General features: G+C 34.0%; 3 protein-coding genes across 4 annotated transcripts; all 3 read right to left on the bottom strand.

Annotated features, from left to right (window-relative positions):
• Positions 1 to 704: 704 nt before the first annotated feature.
• On the bottom strand, positions 705 to 7,719 carry LOC140791732 (probable LRR receptor-like serine/threonine-protein kinase At1g05700). Of its 2 annotated transcripts, none has more exons than XM_073142371.1 (13): positions 7,616 to 7,719; positions 6,904 to 7,468; positions 4,503 to 4,981; positions 4,059 to 4,188; positions 3,839 to 3,910; positions 3,537 to 3,608; positions 3,060 to 3,140; positions 2,784 to 2,947; positions 2,343 to 2,591; positions 2,033 to 2,161; positions 1,801 to 1,866; positions 1,516 to 1,711; positions 705 to 1,380 (listed from the first exon to the last, which is right to left on the bottom strand). In XM_073142371.1, exons 1-13 carry the CDS (start codon positions 7,683 to 7,685, stop codon positions 942 to 944), a joined length of 2,712 nt encoding a protein of 903 aa, XP_072998472.1. In that variant the 5' UTR covers positions 7,686 to 7,719; the 3' UTR covers positions 705 to 941. The 2 variants fall into 2 exon arrangements, with proteins under 2 accessions (XP_072998472.1, XP_072998473.1); XM_073142372.1 differs by having other exon boundaries at positions 2,033 to 2,159; positions 2,401 to 2,591.
• Positions 7,720 to 12,342: 4,623 nt separating this feature from the next.
• LOC140792119 (probable LRR receptor-like serine/threonine-protein kinase At2g28960) lies at positions 12,343 to 14,013 on the bottom strand. The gene is made up of 5 exons (XM_073142960.1): positions 13,825 to 14,013; positions 13,527 to 13,653; positions 13,300 to 13,374; positions 13,015 to 13,210; positions 12,343 to 12,863 (listed from the first exon to the last, which is right to left on the bottom strand). Exons 1-5 carry the CDS (start codon positions 14,011 to 14,013, stop codon positions 12,437 to 12,439), a joined length of 1,014 nt encoding a protein of 337 aa, XP_072999061.1. The 3' UTR covers positions 12,343 to 12,436.
• Positions 14,014 to 14,026: 13 nt separating this feature from the next.
• Positions 14,027 to 17,998, bottom strand: LOC140792114 (putative leucine-rich repeat receptor-like protein kinase At2g19210). The gene is made up of 8 exons (XM_073142949.1): positions 17,929 to 17,998; positions 17,134 to 17,704; positions 15,906 to 16,384; positions 15,683 to 15,812; positions 15,463 to 15,534; positions 14,979 to 15,050; positions 14,531 to 14,611; positions 14,027 to 14,418 (listed from the first exon to the last, which is right to left on the bottom strand). The coding sequence occupies exons 1-8, from the start codon at positions 17,996 to 17,998 to the stop codon at positions 14,199 to 14,201; spliced, it is 1,695 nt and encodes a 564-aa protein (XP_072999050.1). The 3' UTR covers positions 14,027 to 14,198.
• Positions 17,999 to 19,012: the final 1,014 nt, after the last annotated feature.

Below are 19,012 nucleotides of genomic sequence, written 5' to 3'. Positions count from 1 at the left end.
TTTTTTTGGATAGAAACGCAAAACATAAAAAAATGAAATGAAATTAAAAAAACAATTAAATCACAAGTCACTTTCCGACCATATCAGAAGAACTTAGTCTATACCACAGGAGACCATAGAAATATCAAACCATTAAATTTTCGTTATAATAATGAATGTTTTTAAAGATCTTAAAATAAGTACAAAATCTGTGAATTCTATTAATATTATCTTATTACATGGATAATAAGCAACCTCCAATTCGAGTTCCAAATTAAAGACGGATCGAAATAAAGTTAGGGATGTATTTATTTGGAAAAACTGGTAACCTGATATTTTTATGGATAAGTATACTTAGCTCTCCTAAATTATTATTATTACACTTTCTAAAATTTTATAGTATTACATAGATCTCTTGAACTTTAAAAAATATCTACATATACTCATCAATTAAGGAAAAAAAATGATATGAACTTCCTGAAATAAGAATTTTCTTAGATTGAATGGGTTATGTAGGGGTTATATAGTTAAAAAAGAGTTTAGTGGATGTATATGAAAAACAATAATAATTTAAGATGACTAAATGTAATTAACCTTCGACTCCATCATTTACCAATTGATTCCTCCTTTAGGTATATATTTATTAAAAAACCCAACTAATTTCACGGCGGTGTTTTCGTAAATAAAACAAAAGAAATAGTAACCTTAGTATATAATAGAAAAAATTACAAATAGTACCATATCTTTTGAATCTATTACGAATAAATTCATTTGTGAATACAACCAGAATCCACAAAGCACTCTATAAGAAAAGGGGGAAAAAAACATCACTCTGTAACCTACTTGTACGTACATACACCAATATATGCATATAAGATATATAAAACATCATGAAGTAGCACATCATATATGCATATAAGATATATATAAAAATCCCTTGCAACGCTCGCAAAATGACACCGCTACCTTGTAGTTAGGGAACTCATGCTGCCCTTTTGAACATGCATCAGTTCAATTGAATCACTCTCACTCGTCTCAGAGACTTCCATGGAGACTCCCAAGGACACATTGCTACCAATTCCTCTTGCAACCTCTAGTTCCAAACTCTTCTTTAGCTGCGCTACCACTTCACGCATGGCTGGCCTCTCACTTGTCGATTTCATCGTGCACCTCATTGCGAGCTTCAAAACATTCCGCATCGATTTGGGCTCATATTCTCCTTGTAGCTTGGCATCCACAATGCCTGCAATTTCGTGCTTGTCGAGCTCCATGCCCACCCACTCCACTATATGACCTCTTCCCAATCTTTCCACTGCCGGCACTCCTGTGATCAATTCCAGGAGGACAATCCCAAAGCTGTACACATCACTCTTCTCATGGAGCTGCCCACTGCCAAAGTACCTGAAATTAAGACCCCATGTTATATGTTCATGCATCACCATTGCAGAATTAACGAGGTTTTATACTGTCTATAACATCTAACTGAAAATTGGAAGGATGGACAAAGTGTGTAGATTAGTTATTCAGCAGACTTACTCCGGATCCAGAAAACCATCGGTGCCAACAACTCTTGAGGCCGTGATAAAACTCTGGGTGTTATCGATTGGGAAAGGCTTTGACATACCAAAGTCTGCGATCTTAGCCTCAAAACTCTCGGTCAAGAGGATATTGTGGGTCTTCACATCTCTGTGAATTATCGGAATTGCGCATCCCGTGTGCAAAAATTCTAGCCCTGTTTTTAGTTAGTATGAGGATTAATTAGTCTCCTAATTAGTTAAATCAAGTGTGAAGTTGAGTCAAACAAATTAATTAACTCAGAACCTTGTGCTGCATCAGCTGCGATTTGGAGCCGCTGTGCCCAGCTTAACACCTTCTCACGGCCGCCATCTGTTCCAATTACTCAAGGTGAACAATATTTGACAAAATTGGTCGCTTATTAGGCAGTTCCATGGTTTTTTCTCTTGCTTCTAATAACCTTCTCTAACGGACCTTTTAAAAAAATGAGGGACACGCACTTTTTGTTTACTAATGCAAAGGCTAGATTGTTACGTACCAAAGAGATGGTCCTTGAGACTTCCCTTGGCCATGTAAGGATAGAGCAAGGCCAGGTGGTCGTCCTCCGCACAGTAGCCAACCAAGGACACCAGGTTCTCATGCTGAGCCTTAGACGAGAGATTGGCCTACAATAAACGCACATAGTTTAGGAGGTGATAAGCATGGGATGTTTCTAATTAACCCCAAAAGTGTTTTTAAAGAAAATAGTGATTAATGATTTACAAGTATATTTATCATATTTATCAGAGTAGGAGATCCTCAAGTTTATGCCATCTCATATTTATCATATCATTAAAACTTGAATCCCTCTGCATTGAACTCCTTGGTCCCTTGTGCAGATGCATCAGAGCGAAGCTTGACTGCTACCTCTGTGGTGTTGTCTTCCAAGACACCGTGGTAAACTATCCCAAATCCACCTCTCCCAATGACCCTCTCGAAATTGTTTGTGATGGCCTTCACCTCCAAGTACGAGAATCTACGGATTTCAGATGGCATCGACATGCCTACTCTAGGCGTTACTCCATGTGTCGATCGTCTTCGGAGATCGGGATAAGGTGCTGCTAAAACTCACACATGGATGAGCCGCAAGAATTCCGAACATGCACGAAAATATTATTGAAGGCTACGATTTTCTATGTTTTAAAGAAAAGTTACAGATACAAACTCCATAATTTTCGAGATTATAAAAGCGTTACCCATCTACATACATGGCCGAGAAGAAGAAGGAGAAAAAGAAAGGAGACACTCACGTTGATGTCTTCTACCTCTTCTTCTTAACCAAATGGCAATGAGTAGCAGTATAACCACACCGGGAACTATTGAAGCAACCAAAATAATCCACAGCTTCTTACTATTACTATCAGTACTCACACGTGGATCACTAGAGTAGCAGCCATGATCGTAATTTTCCAACCTAACAAAATATACACAGCACTTGATTTAACGCACTAGTAATTGAGAGAAAATAAAGGAATCAAGAAAATTAGTTTGAAACATCAAGTAAAGACTTGGCTGAAAGAAACAACCCCAGAGAAAGTGCTCCAGAATTTTGTCTTTCAAGGAGAGCAGCTGGGATAGGTCCGCTTAGTTGGTTACATGGCAAATTTCTGTAAGATCCACACAATGTAAGACTATCAGTATTAAATTGATTGTATCTTAATTGATTAATAAATCCTTATTTATTATTAGATATTTTACATTATGCGTGTAAAATAGAGTGGTTGTGTTGGTTACTCTTTAATCAATTTGAGTATAGCAAAACGAAGCCAATATATTAATTAACTTGTCCTCATAGATATATAGATCTCATAGTTATAATACACATAAGATGCTACAGCAAGCAGAGGAATGATAAGTGTGCTAGAAATTCTGGTACAGTGCATGTTAAACTGTTGTTAGGCAAGTCCCTGAAACAGAGGACCATTAAATCCATCATTATTGCTTAATGAACATTTAATAAAAGAAAAAGGAAATAAGAAAGCAAGCTGATCCAAATAACTTACAGCAAACGGAGGGATGACATGTTTGCTAGAAATTCTGGTATAGTGCCTGTTAAACTGTTGTTAGACAAGTCCCTGAAACAAAGGTTTACAAAATTCATCAATGTTGCTTAATTAACCTCTGCTAACAGAAAAATCTCTCGATCCAAAGAAAAAGAAAATAGTAGCAAGAACAATATATTAGGTAAAGTAGTTTCAGCATCTTGGTGTGTCTGAAAGTCTAGTGATTTAGTTATTCAGCTTAATAGCAATACAACAGTTTCATTAACATATTTTTCACTGTATTGGGTCGTTTCAAGACATACAATTCTTGGATGGCAGTGAGATTCACGAGAGCATTGGGTATTTCACCGGTCAATGCATGCGAACTTAGGTTTCTGCATGGTACAAAGGTTATATAGTTAGTATAAACGGCTTAAATAAATCAAACTTTATAATGCATAATATGGAGTATCATCCAATATCATATATGTCTTAGGATTTGCACCATAAGAATAAGTAAATATATGAGTTTGGGGTACCTACAGAGAGGCAACTTTTGGAGGATTAGAGGCTGTACAATTTATGCCGACCCATTTAAAGTTGGGAGGGCCACATGGATCTCCTTGCCATTGTTTCATCTGATATAGTTTCTTGATCCCCATCATAGCGTCAACTAATTATTGCACAAGAGTATTTGTCAGTAGCGTGTGCATAATAAACCCCAATTACGATTTCTGAAGGTAATTAAAGATGTAAAAGAAAATGAAATTAACAAATCATACTTAGCTAGTGATTCCATGCCATGTTTTAGTTTAGTCAGAAACTAAGGTGTTGTTCTGTTTGTTTTGTCTGGAGATGCCGATAAAATAGCTTTACAAACAAGGAGTTCGGATTTCTAAGGTGCCGAAAAAAGAGAGCCCATACATGCATAAATAAAGAACTGCATGAGTTTTATAAGTTCCAACTTGTAAGCAATGACATATATACCATCTACTTGATCCGTGGCTGAATCGGGGAGTTCAATGGCAACATAAGCCTCTACAGCATTCAAGATTGGAGGAAGGGTGGAGGCATTTAAAGGAGTCAAGTCAAAGTAAACGGTTTCGCCCGTTGTGGCCGCGTAGTTGAAGACTAGGTGAGTTGCTGACAGGTACGTAGGGCTGACACGGTAGCCGTTGGATTCCCCAGTCAATGTGACCATGAATGACCTACTCTCACTGCTATTAAGAAGCAATAACTCCGCCAAGTGGACATAAATGTAGTAGGTAGGATCAATAATCCCATTGCTATACACATCCAGGTAATACCTTAATGTGTCGACAGCAGTTTGCATTACATTTAATGGCACATCATAGGAGTCTCCATTACTCTGCAAGACAAGGGAACTCGTGCTCATACGCGTTCCATTACAGGAACGGCTACCAAAGCAGGTTTTCCACGTCCTGTCGTACATATCGTTCGGATACCTGCAATAAGCATCGGATTTAGTTTCTTAAGATTATGTATATATGTATATATATATATGACAATGGGCTTTTTTTATAATAATGCAATCTAGTGTATCTTAATCTATTTATTTTTAAATAATTTGTTGTTAAAGATAAATTTAATCACAGAAATGCCCGAGAAGTCCTAATCAGATTTAAGTACCATGCACATCTTATTTTTGATAGCATCTTAATTTACAACTTAAAATCTTAAGCCGTTTAGAAAATAAGATTTATAATTTTTACGTTATCTATCTCGTTTGTACATATTAATTTATGGCATAATAATTAATAAGAGAGCAGTGATTTGATACAACTAATTATCTAAAAAATTGGATTCATTAGGTCAGACATGTTTATTGTAACATTCAAATATCATCCTGAGACATTCGAACACCAAAATCTGAGAGTGCAAATTTTGACAAAAATATTCGAATCTCTCTCTCTCTCTATGTATTTATCTATCTATCTATCTATCTATCTTCTTTTCTTCTTCTCCCTTGATCTCTTGATCTAGACTGTCATCCATCTTTCCCCCTCATTTCACTAAGCCACCATTATCATCCTACCATCCATCCACCAACTTAACCTCCTATGACATAACAGCTTTCCTTCTTATTTAATTGGTTTTAATATTTAGCCCTCGTTTACTTTAAGAATAATTTTTTTTTATTCTGGAATACAACTCCTTGTTTCATAATAATAGCTAAATATTATAATAAACTCATTTTATAATATAAACAATACTATTAATAAAAATTATATCTTATACAACACTATAATTCAATCGCTAGTTTACTCTTGCTATATATTCCATTAAGTCGACTTTACATGAAATCAAAGAGTATTTATGATAATTTGATAAAAAATAAAAAAATATTTTTTTTTTCACTTTATATCACATCAAAGATAATTTTTATTATCTTTTTATTCTAAAATAGAAGTGAATATAGGAATAGTTATTCTTAAAATAATTACCTTCTATTAGGAATAATAAAAAGGAATGTCTATCTTAGAATTGACATTATTCATAAAGCCCCTTAATTTTAGGAATAACTTTTTTCTTATTCAAAAAATAACAACTAAGCATTATAATAAATCTATTCTAAAATGCAAATACTATTCATTAAAATTATATTTTATACCACAGACTAACTCAATTATTAGTTTACCCTTGATATTTATTATAGCAACCTACAATTTATCAAATCACAAAGTATTTATAGTAATTTTGTAAAAGATAAATATATTTTTTCTATATTTTTTCTTTCACTTTATATTACATCAAAGATAATTATTACACCCTTATTATAAAATACAAGTGAATATTAAAATAGTTATTTCTATAATAAACATCTTATTTTAAGAATACAAAAATGAATATTTGTACTAAATTTGACCTGTTATTCCTGAAGTAGGTAAAAGTAAACGAGACCCGTAGATTAAGCCCCATGTTTGACTAAATATTTGCAAATTGTGGTGGATCTAATTATAAATATTACAACACAGAGGTGTAAATTAAAAAAAATGGAAAAGTAGGGTGTTAAATAAAAATCTTCTTAAGTAAAATAATTTATTATTTATACTTTTCATAAAAAAAAAAAATGGGCCCACTAGGAGAGAAAAATTTAAAAAAAAAACTAAATTTTCTATACAAATTAAAAGGGTGAGGCATACTAATTAGGTCATATTAATTGGTATGTTAAAATTTTAGCGAATAGTATAATTTTAATTGTTAGATTAGGGGAGAGAAATCAGTCATCTTATCAAATCATTTATCTTAATAAGAATAATCAAAAGGTTTAAAAAGAACATCAAGATATGGTAAGAGGCATCCAACCGTAATAATGGAGAAAACAATTGATAATTAATATGTAAACGAAACAAACTTTGATCATTACCTGACTAGAACATCTTTAAAACCTCCCACGTTGTAACGTTCCCAATAAACCAAAGACACGGACTGGTTGACGTCCTTGAACACATTAATACTCTCGATAGGCCTCAATTCAAGTGCAGAGATGAATGGGACTCCTGATTTTTTATTTTTTAGACAAACAAAGAAATATTTAGCTGAAGCAACTGTGACGATCTCAGCCTCGTATAATTTGTTGGGTTCATGGATGTCAACAGTTTGCCAAAAATTAACCCCAAGGTAGAGATCAAATGAGATATACGCACTCCCATCCACGCTATCTTCGCCATCATAATTGCCATATAAAAAAGAAGCTCTGATAAGATACTTGGCTCCTTGATTAATGTTATCTAAGGTGTAACAATTCCGATCTCCATCTGGAAAACTTCTTACGTATTCTGTCTGCGTAGGTTGATCACTGGATTGAACTTTGGGAACACTGTAGGGTTTTCCTGTGTCTATGAAATTAGCATCAGAAACGTACGTTAATCCAGTGGTCTTGTTGTCAGAATAACTATCTCCATCGTATCCGCAATCAATGCTCAGAAAACCTGCAACGATAAGAAGACAATTAATTAGTAAATACAAGTTGCAGATAGTTGTGCTACCACTCATTTCTAGGTACCGTGGCTTCAAGTTGATGATGTCCAAGAAACAGTAACCCTAAAAAAGCTGATCGATCGTACGTATATACATACCTTGCTGGCCATGAACAGAAAGATTCATCGTAGAGACGGAGAAGACGAGCATAAGAAAGAGAGCCATCATTTACGTTTGCAGCTGAGGGTGTGGATTATATGAGTGCATATATAGATAGGCTTGTTGATATTATATAATATATATATACATAGCACAGTTAGGCGACTTGACACATAGAATAATAAAAGGGAGCTTCACCCAGAATATTTTATTCTTTGGAGGAGGACTACTAGTCAACATGGTTTGAAAATAATATTTGGAGCAAATGAAAATGTGGTAAGATTTTTGTTTTTTATTCGAATCATTATGCTTCTTTTCAATAGTGCCACCTGCATCGTATTCTTACAGTTGACAACTTTGACCAATCTCTCCGAACAAACACGAGCATTGAAATCTCTACATCCACTCGTTCACGTTTCACATGCAAATGACTGAACTGGACTGAATGAAATACAATACAACAATAGTAGGTAGGGTGTAATATCCAACATGGCCTGATGGGCTATAAAGTTTAACGAAGCTTCCCATCCCTTCATACAAGGGCTAAATCTAAACAAATTCTGATATTTAAAATTTTCTTTAAAAATTCTCGAAGCCGTCCTTTTTCTTCCCTTCTATTGACTTTTTTTTTTCCTTTTTTTTGTGTGTCAAACCTCCTTTCTTATTTTTTTTCTTTCTCTTTCTTATTCTTACTTTGTTGCATTCTGATGAAAGTCGGCACTCTCTTTCTCTCTAAAATTTAGGGTTTTTTCTTCTATATATATATATATATATTTTATTACTATATAAGGAGATAAATCCTAAAGAGATACGGATTTAGTTTTTTTTTCTAATACTGATTAAAGATAAGTGCATTATCATACTTATTGTCATTATACATTTTTCTTTATTTTTATTTTTGGTTATTACAAATGGTTCTAATCATGTTCACATTTGGAATAGAGGTGAAATAGAAATAGCAAATAAATTTTGTTAATTACCAAAATAAGGGATTTATTTTATGAATAACTATTTTTTATATTTACTTGTATTTTGAAATAAAAGTAATTATGTTTGATGTGAAGATAAAGAAGAACAAATTACTAAAATACCTTTTGATTTGATTTAAAGTAGATTGATAGAATATATATTAAGTAAAATAAAATATTCTATGTATACAATGCATGCATTACACATGTAGGGCAGTACTTATGCAACGCAGTTAACTCAGTATGTGTACCTAGGCCGATAGGTATGCAATACACATATAAGATAATAGTTATGCAATGTTATATTTATGTATATGATGCAGTTAGCTCGGCATGCACAACTAGGCTGATAGATATGCAATACACATGTAGGGCGGTATTTATGCAATCTATATTTAAGTATGCAATATAGTTAGCTCAGTATACACAGCTAGGTCGGTAGGTATACAATACACATGTAGGAATCTACTTATGCAATGCTATGATATTTTTCATACCACATAAATATTTTCTAAATATTATTATATTTTATAGTCAAAAAGATTAAATTTTATTCTACATGGTAAATATTATTTTAGCTTAAAACATGAGATTATTAATAATATTATTTTATTTTATTCTTTAAATAAATATTTAATTAGGTCAACATAGTTTACTTAAATAGTAAATATATTATTTTATCTATGAATAAATATTTAATTTGATAAAATATTATTTTATTAATATTATTTTTTGATGTTATTAGTACATACAAAAATTATTTTAATAATAACATAGTTTAAAAAAAAATTATATCAATTAAATACTATATTATTAAGAATTTTATAATTTTCATATTTATACTTGAATAAATATATATATAATTAAAATAATATTTAATAATAATAATACTTTTTAAAATGTGTTTATTTATATGAAATATAAATTATTGCCATTTATGTTGTTTAAGTTGAATTTTATTTATTTAGTGTAAAATAAAAAAAATATGATAAGAGAGGAGAGAGAGTAGAGGTGAGTGATAAATTATGATATGTTTGAGAGAGACATAAGAGAAGAGTAATGAAAAAATGAAAAATATTTGAAAGAGATAAGAGATGGATGATAAATTATAATAAGATATTTAAGAGAAGTTGTAGATAAATTAAGTATAAATTAGCATCGGAGTTAGTATGTATATACAATATAATTTTAATAAATAATATTTATATTTTGAAATATGACTATTCTAATATTTAACTGTTATTCTAAAATAAGGGATCATATTCTCTAATAAGATTTTCTATTATTTCTGAAGTGAACGGAGACTCATGTGTTGAACTATCCTGAAAGTTTGCCTATTTAATAAATAAAAAAGGTTCTTATGTTCCTCAAACATGTAAGCAAGACAGTAAACAGACATTTTTTCAAGGCCATCGGTTCTTCTCCCACAAAGTCCACTATGCAAAGAGTTGGCAAATGCATAGGATGTGAGAAGCATGGGATATTCTCAGGTAACCAGCGGTCGCTAGGGGACCGAAACTAGTGGATAATCCGGCACTGATCATGCACCAGACCTACAATTCAATCACGAAAGCACCTTCGCTTGTATTTTATCGTGCCAGAGCCGATTTTATTAGCACCTTCTCCTTCTCCACCTACATCTTGGGAGGCACTACCGTTTCCTTGATTCAAAGTGTACTCTAATGAGTGAAAACAACGAAGCTAGCTAGAATTAGCTACACTGCTGAATTTCCTGAGTGAATAATATTAACTCCATTCTACTCGCTGTGCGACGTTTAATATTTCCTTCCCTTTTGCTTCTTCTGCATCCCCAACTATAGGAATTTCATACATTCTGAGAACATTGCAGTCTATGATTGGCAGCATTCATAGCGAACCACAAGCTGCCAAAGGTTAGCAGATGTCTTCATCCTTGGCCGATAGGAAGGCAATCTCTTAAACACCTCCTTGCACCGGATCCTACAAATCTGTCCATCCTCTTACAAAAAATAGCCATCATCTATGCTAGTGCTTTGCTCTTGCTAATGGTATTGCTAGTCTCGTCTCTTATTTTCCCAAAGAGAAACGATAAGGCATGGAACAGAGGAATGGCTCTGATTCCATATATATATTAGTTAGCTTCAAAGAGTATCTATGTGAAAAAAGAAGGTTAAGATTTTAAAAGGTATCATATATATATATATATATATATATATATATATACAAGTACATCATAGAAAATACGAGACCACATTTGATCATTTGATACAACACACAACTCATCCATGTTAGGTCTTCGCTATGGTAGAGTAATCAATCGTCAACGGGATGCTGTGGAGCTTCATCAGCCTTCTTTTTGATGATGATCACAGGACAATTCACATGCTTTATGCAGAATTCACTCACCGTCCCCATGAATACTCTTGAAAGTATACATGCAAGTATATAACGCAAATCAACTCAATTCAACTCTGAAAAGTATATGTGTTAAGTTATATAATGCAAGTCAACTATGAATTGAGCAGGGCCATCAAAAGAATATATCAAATGGAAGTTCGCATCCTAGCAATGATACAATATACGCACACTTAAAAGATGTCCATCATTTCATTCATTAGCCTGTAGATGCTTATGCTGGCACTTGTAATTAGTTAATTTGTGACAAAATAAAAACTTTATGGAGTTGTAACTTGTTAGATTTGTTCGTAAAAACCAAAAACATATTTTAGAGACAAATTTTTTTTTTTTGTTTGAACGAGATCAATATGTTCATTCCCGCAAACCATATTTTTATAAGAATTAGAAATCCGTTGGAATAATTTTCTGGAATGCTGTTTTCACTCAAATGTGATATGCACGGCAAGAGAGAAATGGCTATTCAATGTGCAAAATGTGTTCGAATGAGATTTTTTAGCCGAAGACTTTAAATGTTGGAAACCCATTTGAATGAGATTTTAGAATGCAATAAAGTAAAACTTCAATCCATTTGAACGGTTCAGATCTAATTTGAATGATTTTATTATGGTTATTATTAGACCAAATTAGGTCTTTCTTGAGGCTATCTTTATGGAGGAATATAAAAGGAGAACTTAAAAATGTGACGGTTATATTTGGAGGCTATAATAAGCTTGAAGGTATTGGATTTATCTCACACTTGTTTAGTCTAAGACTAAATAAGGTACTTGAGATTGCCCCAAGAGTCATCAGGGCCGAGTTATAACCTTAAGACTTAATAAGATTGAGAACCAGACACAAGAGATGGTTGTATTAAGGGGAGTCAAGTAAAATATTGTTGTGATGATTTTAAGTAATAGCAATCAATTTGTAAATATTCTTGTAACCGCTAAATTCATAGAATAAATAAAGTTTTACCTTATAGAAGGGGGTATATGATTTTTTTTACCCGTCGTTGACAAAGGTTTTTTCACCTTAAAGTTGTATTGTTTATGCATGTTTTATTCTCATTTTTTAATTTTTAAAAAGTCTCGGCCTCATTAATAGTGTTCTTTATCTAGTAAAAATTTAAAATTTTGCTTATAGATAATAAGCACTTTTCTACATGCATAAATGAATTGTAAAATTGTGCGCGACACAACATGACAGTTTAAGATGTGAAAAAAATGTCTATCCCAATCAAAAGCCTGATATGCTCTATTAAGGTTGCTGACGTCGAGCACGCATTTTCAGTATTCTTATTTTTCTCTACCTTAGAAAGATAGATAAATAGATAGATATAGAGGGTATTGAAGAAGAGATAACATAAACCAGAAATCACTCTATGAGAAAAGGAAAAAAAAATCACTCCGTAACCCACTTGAATGTACGCCAATACATCATGAAGTAGCACACCATGCATATAAGATCTACAAAAATCTACCTTGTAGTTAGTGAACTCATGTTGGCCATTTGAACATGCATTAATTCAATTGAATCACTCTGACTCGTTTCGGAGACTTCCATGGACACATTGCTGCCAACTCCTCTTGCAACCTCTAGTTCCAAACTCTTCTTTAGCTGCGCTACCACTTCACGCATGGCTGGCCTCTCACTTGTCGATTTCATCGTGCACCTCATTGCGAGCTTCAAAACATTCCGCATCGATTTGGGCTCATATTCTCCTTGTAGCTTGGCATCCACAATGCCTGCAATTTCGTGCTTGTCGAGCTCCATGCCCACCCACTCCACTATATGACCTCTTCCCAATCTTTCCACTGCCGGCACTCCTGTGATCAATTCCAGGAGGACAATCCCAAAGCTGTACACATCACTCTTCTCATGGAGCTGCCCACTGCCCAAGTACCTGAAATTAAGACCGCATGTTATATGTTCATGCATCACCATTGCAGAATTAATATATCTAAGACAAAACGAGGTTTTATACTGTCTATAACATCTAACTGAAAATTGGAAGGATGGACAAAGTGTGTAGATTAGTTATTCAGCAGCCTTACTCCGGATCCAGAAAACCATCGGTGCCAACAACTCTTGAGGCCGTGATAAAACTCTGGGTGTTAGCGATTGGGAAAGGCTTTGACATACCAAAGTCTGCGATCTTAGCCTCAAAACTCTCGGTCAAGAGGATATTGTGGGTCTTCACATCTCTGTGAATTATCGGAATTGCGCATCCCGTGTGCAAAAATTCTAGCCCTGTTTTTAGTTATCATGAGGATTGATTAGTCTCCTGATTAGTTAAATCAAGTGTAAAGTTGTGCCAAACAAATTAATTAAGTCAGAACCTTGTGCTGCATCAGCTGCGATTTGGAGCCGCTGTGCCCAACTTAACACCTTCTCACGGCCATCTGTTCCAATTACTCAAGATGAACAATATTTGACAAAATGGATCGCTTATTAGGCAGTTCCACGGTTCTTTCTTTTGCTTCTAATAACCTTCGCTAAGAGGCCTTTAAATAATGAGAGAAACGTACTTTTTGTTAGCTAATGCAAAGGCAAGATTGTTACTTACCAAAGAGATGGTCCTTAAGACTTCCCTTGGCCATGTAAGGATAGAGCAAGGCCAGGTGGTCGTCCTCCGCACAGTAGCCAACCAAGGACACCAGGTTCTTATGCTGAGCCTTAGACGAGAGATTGGCCTACGATAAACGCACATAGTTTAGGACGTGATAAGCATGGGATTTTTCTAACTAACCCCAAAAATGTTTTTAAAGGAAATAGTGATTACTGAGTTACAAGTATAGTATCGGAGCAGGAGATCCTCAAGTTTATGCCAACTCATATTTTTCATATCATTAAAACTTGAATACCTCTGCATTGAACTCCTTGGTCCCTTGTGCAGATGCATCAGAGCGAAGCTTGACTGCTACCTCTGTGGTGTTGTCCTCCAAGACACCGTGGTAAACTATCCCAAATCCACCTCTCCCAATGACCCTCTCGAAATTGTTTGTGATGGCCTTCACCTCCAAGTACGAGAATCTACGGATTTCAGATGGCATCGACGTACCTCCTCTAGGCATTACTCCATGTGTCGATCCTCTTCGGTGATCAGGATAAGGTGCTGCTAAAACTCACACATGGATGAGCCGCAAGCATTCCGAACATGCACGAAAATGTTATTGAAGGCTCGGATTTTCTATGTTTTAAAGAAAAGTTACAGATACAAACTCCATAATTTTCGAGATTATAAAAGCGTTACCCATCTACATACATGGCCGAGAAGAAGAAGGAGAAACTCACGCTGGTGTCTTCTAGCTCTTCTTCTTAACCAAATGGCAATGAGTAGTAGTATAACCACACCGGGAACTATTGAAGCAACCAAAATAATCCACAGCTTCTTACTATTACTATCAGTACTCACACGTGGATCACTAGAGTAGCAGCCATGATCGTAATTTTCCAACCTAACAAAATATACACAGCACTTGATTTAACGCACTAGTAATTGAGAGAAAATAAAGGAATCAAGAAAATTAATTTGAAACATCAAGTTAAGACTTGGTCGAAAGAAACAACCCCAGAGAAAGTGCTCCAGAATTTTGTCTTTCAAAGAGAGCAGCTGGGATTGGTCCGCTTAGTTGGTTACATGACAAATTTCTGCAAGATCCACATAGTGCAGGACTATGAGTTTGAAATTGATTAATAAATCCTTATTTATTATGATATATCATACATTATACGTGTAAAACAGAGTGATGGTGTTGGTTACTCTTTAAATCAATTTTAGTAAAGTTCTCATAGATATATAAAACTCATAGTTATAATACACATAGGATGCTACAGCAAGCAGAGGAATGACAAGTTTGCCAGAAATTCTGGTATAGTGCATGTTAAACTGTTGTTAGACAAGTCCCTGAAACAGAGGGCCATTAAATCCATCATTATTGCTTAATGAATCTTTAATAACAAAACCCAAATGAAAATAAAAAGGAACTAAGAAAGCAAGCTGATCCAAATAACTTACAGCAAGCGGAGGGATGACATGTTTGTTAGAAATTCTGGTATAGTGCCTGTTAAACTGTTGTTAGACAAGTCCCTGAAACAGATGACCATAAAATCCATCATTATTGCTTAATAAAGCTCTAATAACAAATCCCAAATAAAAGAAAAAGGTACTAAGAACGCAAGCTGATCAAAATACTTACAGCAAGCCGAGGGATGACATGTTTGCTAGAAATCCTGGTATAGAGCCCGTTAATCTGTTGTTAGACAAGTCCCTGAAACAAAGGTTTACGAAATTCATTAATGATGCTTAGTTAACCTCTGCTAACAGAAAAACCTCTCGATCCAAAGAAAATAAAATAGTAGCAAGAACAGTATATTAGGTAAATTAGTTTCAGCATCTTAGTGTGTCTGAAAGTCTCGTGATTTAGTTATTCAGCTTAGTAGCAATACAGCAGTTTCATTAACGTATTTTTCACACTGTATTGGGTCGTTTCAAGGCATACAATTCTTGGATGGCAGTGAGATTCACGAGAGCATTGGGTATTTCACCGGTCAATGCATGCGAACTTAGGTTTCTGCATGGTACAAAGGTTATATAGTTAGTATAAACGACTTGTATAAATCAAAATTTATATTGCATAACATGGAGTATCATCCAATATCATATATGTCTTAGGATTTGCACCATAAAATTAAGTAAATATATGAGTTTGGGGTACCTACAGAGAGGCGATTTTTGGAGGATTAGAGGCTGTACAATTTATGCCGACCCATTTAAAGTTGGGAGGTCCACATGGATCTCCTTGCCATTGTTTCATCTGATATAGTTTCTTGATCCCCATCATAGCGTCAACTAATTATTGCAGAAGAGTATTTGTTAGTAGCGTGTGCATTCAAGATAAATAAAGATGTAAGAAAATGAAATTAACAAATCATACGTATATACCATCTACTTGATCCGTGGCTGAATCGGGGAGTTTAATGGCAACATAAGCCTCTACAGCATTCAAGATTGGAGGGAGGGTGGAGCCATTTAAAGGAGTCAAGAGAAAGTAAACGGTTTCGCTCGTTGTGGCGGCGTAGTTGAAGACTAGGTGAGTTGCCAAGAGGTATGCAGGGCTGACACTGTAGCCTTGGGATTCTCCATTCAATGTGACCATGAATGACCTGCTCTCACTTCTATTAAGATGTTCCAACTCCGCAAAGTGGATATAAATGTAGTAGGTGGGATCACTAATTATTGCCCTGTTCTCATCCAGGTAATACCATGGTGTGTCAACAGCACTCTGCATTACTTTTATTGCCACATCGTAGGGGTCTCCATTACTCTGCTCGACAAGGGAAGCCGTGTTCATAAGCGTTCCATTACAGGAACGGGTACTAAAGCAGGTTTTCCATGTCCTGTCGTACGTATCGTCGGGATACCTGCAACAAGGATTGCACTTAGTTTCCTGAGATTATATACAATTATATATATATATATATCACGTTATCTATCTGGTTTCCACATATTAATTTTGTGACATAATAATTAATAAGAATAATCAAAAGGTTTTAAAAGAGAGCAAAGATTCATTCGATACAAACTAATTATTTATTAAGAAAATTTTATCCATTGATAAATTAAAGGGGTATATAAGATAATTCACCTCTATTCTACCTAGAGTTGTATTTTAATTTGATTTGTTTTCATATTTATAAAGTAAGCCAAACATTAATTATATATTTGAAAAGCAAATAAAAAAAAGGACTTTATACGTTTTAGTTTTACTAAATAAATTTGACTATAGGATAGGATGTTCTTTTATAAATATTTCATAAAAAAGTAGGGGTCTTACTGAGTTCTTTGTTTGCTGGCTCATGGAAGGAGTGCGAATTACTACCGATTTATTACTATTTTTTATCTTTAATTAAAAGAGACTATTTAAAAGAGAGAAATTAAATACGACTAATTAATAAAAAAATTAAATACGACTAATTAATTTTATTTAATTTAAATAATTAGATTAGGAGCGAGAAATAATTTGTTGGTTTTTATTGAATTATTTGTCTTACAAAGAAACATCAAAATATGGCAAGAGGCAGCCAACCCTAATAATGGAGATTGATCATTAATATGTAATCGAAACAAATAGGATGACATTTCTTGGTTAAACATCTAGGTCTAGGGTTACCTGACTATATCACCAACTTGACCTCCCACGTTGTAGCGTTCATAGAAAACCAGAGACACAGATTCGTCGACGTCTTCGAACACATTAACAGTACTCTCGATAGGCCTCAATTCAAGTGCAGAGATAAACGGGACTCCTGATTTCGTCGTTTTTAGTAGACAAATTGAGAAATATTCAGCTGAAGCAACTGTGACAATCTCAGCCTCGTAGAGTTCGTTGGAGTTAAAAATGTAAACAGCTTGCCAAAAATTAACCCCTAGGTAGAGATCAAATGTAATATACGCATTCCCATTGGTACTACCTTCGCCATCATAATTGCCATATAAAAACGAAGCTCTAATAAGATACTTGGCTCCTTGATTAATGTTATCTAAAGTGTAACAATTCCTATCTCCATCTGGAAAGCTTCTTACATATTGTGTCTGCATAGGTTGATTGCTAGTATAAACATTGGAAACACTGTAGATTTTCCCCATGTCTATGAAATTGGCATCAGAAACGTACGTTAAGCCAGTGGTCTTATTGTCAGAATAACTATCTCCACCATATCCGCAGTCGATGCTCACGAAGCCTGCAACAGTAAACACAAGTTGCAGACAGTTGTGCTTGAATAAAAATTTGTTTGTACATAGACAAAAAGTTGGGTTTTAGGGATTGAAGAAGCTAATTCGATCGCATTTGTTTTCGTACTTAATTTTATCCTATCACCCATTTCTAGGTATCGTGGCTTCAAAATGATGATGTACAAGAAAGACTAACCTTAAAAAAGCTGGTCGGTCGTACTCATATACATACCTTGTTGGCCATGAACAGAAATGTTCATTGTATAGACGAAGAAGACGAGCATAAGAAAGAGAGCCATCATGTTCGTTTCTGCCTTGTTTCCAAGCAGCTGTTTATATAGGCCTTGTTGATCTTATATAATATACACATACATACATACATACATATATATATATATATATATATATATAGAACAGCTAGGCGAGTTGACCTGAGAATAATGAAAGCCTAAAAGGGAAGGGAACTTCACCCAGAATATATTATTCTTATCTTAATTGATGGTGCACTAGTTAAAACGTGTTGGATATCTTCTTTATTTGATTTCAGGTCGATGAAATAGTTAGTTACGAAGAATTTTTTTTACCTACCAGACTAATAATCTAATATACTGGCTGATACTAGTCCAATAAATCATTCTGGGGTAAAAAAATTTCTTTGTTTTTTTGGTGACAGGCCTACATCGTCGAAATAGAAACACCACTTCTGATTGAATGACTTTTTTTTTGTTGCCTTAGTAATACTAGGAGTACCGCAAGAATCATAACTATTATTTCTTACAGGGGAGTCACGTCTTACTATTCTAATACAATAGAAAATATCCGATATTCGTCTTGTTGTACATCTTGAGACACTCCAGACATTATTCTTATTATATTGTATAAGAACTTAGCAACGGTGGAGAAAAGAGAAATTTATATAAAGCATAAGACAAAGGCTTAATTATGCCCCCACACTCTCTACAATATTACCCTTTTCATATATAGCACATTATTTATTTATTATGATATTTAGACTTTTTAACTATTTAATATTTTTCATTCTTAAAAATATAGATGAAAAATATTAAATAATAATCTTGCCCTTAATTTCTCTTCTTCTTTTTCTAAATAACGATAAAATAATTCTGAGCCATTGAGATAGTACTTGTACTTAGATGATTAAAAATGCTATGTTGTATAATTGTTCTCGGATTCGAGTCCTACTAGTATTGATTTAATTAGGACAACATTACATTTTTTATTTTTCTTAAAATAATTTTTAAATAGTATAAAATTAATTATGTGAAAATTATGTGATATTTTATATAGTTGAAGTA

This window comes from Typha latifolia, chromosome 7, assembly GCF_019914945.1.
Source record: "Typha latifolia isolate L0001 chromosome 7, TyphaL0001v2, whole genome shotgun sequence".
NCBI lineage: Eukaryota > Viridiplantae > Streptophyta > Magnoliopsida > Poales > Typhaceae > Typha > Typha latifolia.
This window is presented reverse-complemented; position numbering and strand designations above follow the sequence as displayed.

What these genes read in the sequence shown, in the direction of transcription:
- LOC140791732 (XM_073142371.1), bottom strand. Translation starts at nt 7,685, where the DNA reads ATGATGGCTCTCTTTCTTATGCTCGTCTTCTCCGTCTCTACGATGAAT. An exon ending in CCTCCAAAAGTTGCCTCTCT is followed by an intron (nt 3,911 to 4,058) that starts GTAGGTACCCCA and finishes TGTACCATGCAG; the next exon opens with AAACCTAAGTTCGCATGCAT. An exon ending in GATGGTTTTCTGGATCCGGA is followed by an intron (nt 1,381 to 1,515) that starts GTAAGTCTGCTG and finishes TCTTAATTTCAG; the next exon opens with GTACTTTGGCAGTGGGCAGC.
- LOC140792114 (XM_073142949.1), bottom strand. Translation starts at nt 17,998, where the DNA reads ATGATGGCTCTCTTTCTTATGCTCGTCTTCTTCGTCTATACAATGAAC. An exon ending in CTCACTGCCATCCAAGAATT is followed by an intron (nt 15,051 to 15,462) that starts GTATGCCTTGAA and finishes CATCTGTTTCAG; the next exon opens with GGACTTGTCTAACAACAGTT. An exon ending in ATGTCATCCCTCCGCTTGCT is followed by an intron (nt 14,612 to 14,978) that starts GTAAGTTATTTG and finishes TGGATCTTGCAG; the next exon opens with AAATTTGTCATGTAACCAAC.
- LOC140792119 (XM_073142960.1), bottom strand. Translation starts at nt 14,013, where the DNA reads ATGCCATCTGAAATCCGTAGATTCTCGTACTTGGAGGTGAAGGCCATC. An exon ending in TCTTAAGGACCATCTCTTTG is followed by an intron (nt 13,375 to 13,526) that starts GTAAGTAACAAT and finishes GTTCATCTTGAG; the next exon opens with TAATTGGAACAGATGGCCGT. An exon ending in CGCAGCTGATGCAGCACAAG is followed by an intron (nt 13,211 to 13,299) that starts GTTCTGACTTAA and finishes AACTAAAAACAG; the next exon opens with GGCTAGAATTTTTGCACACG.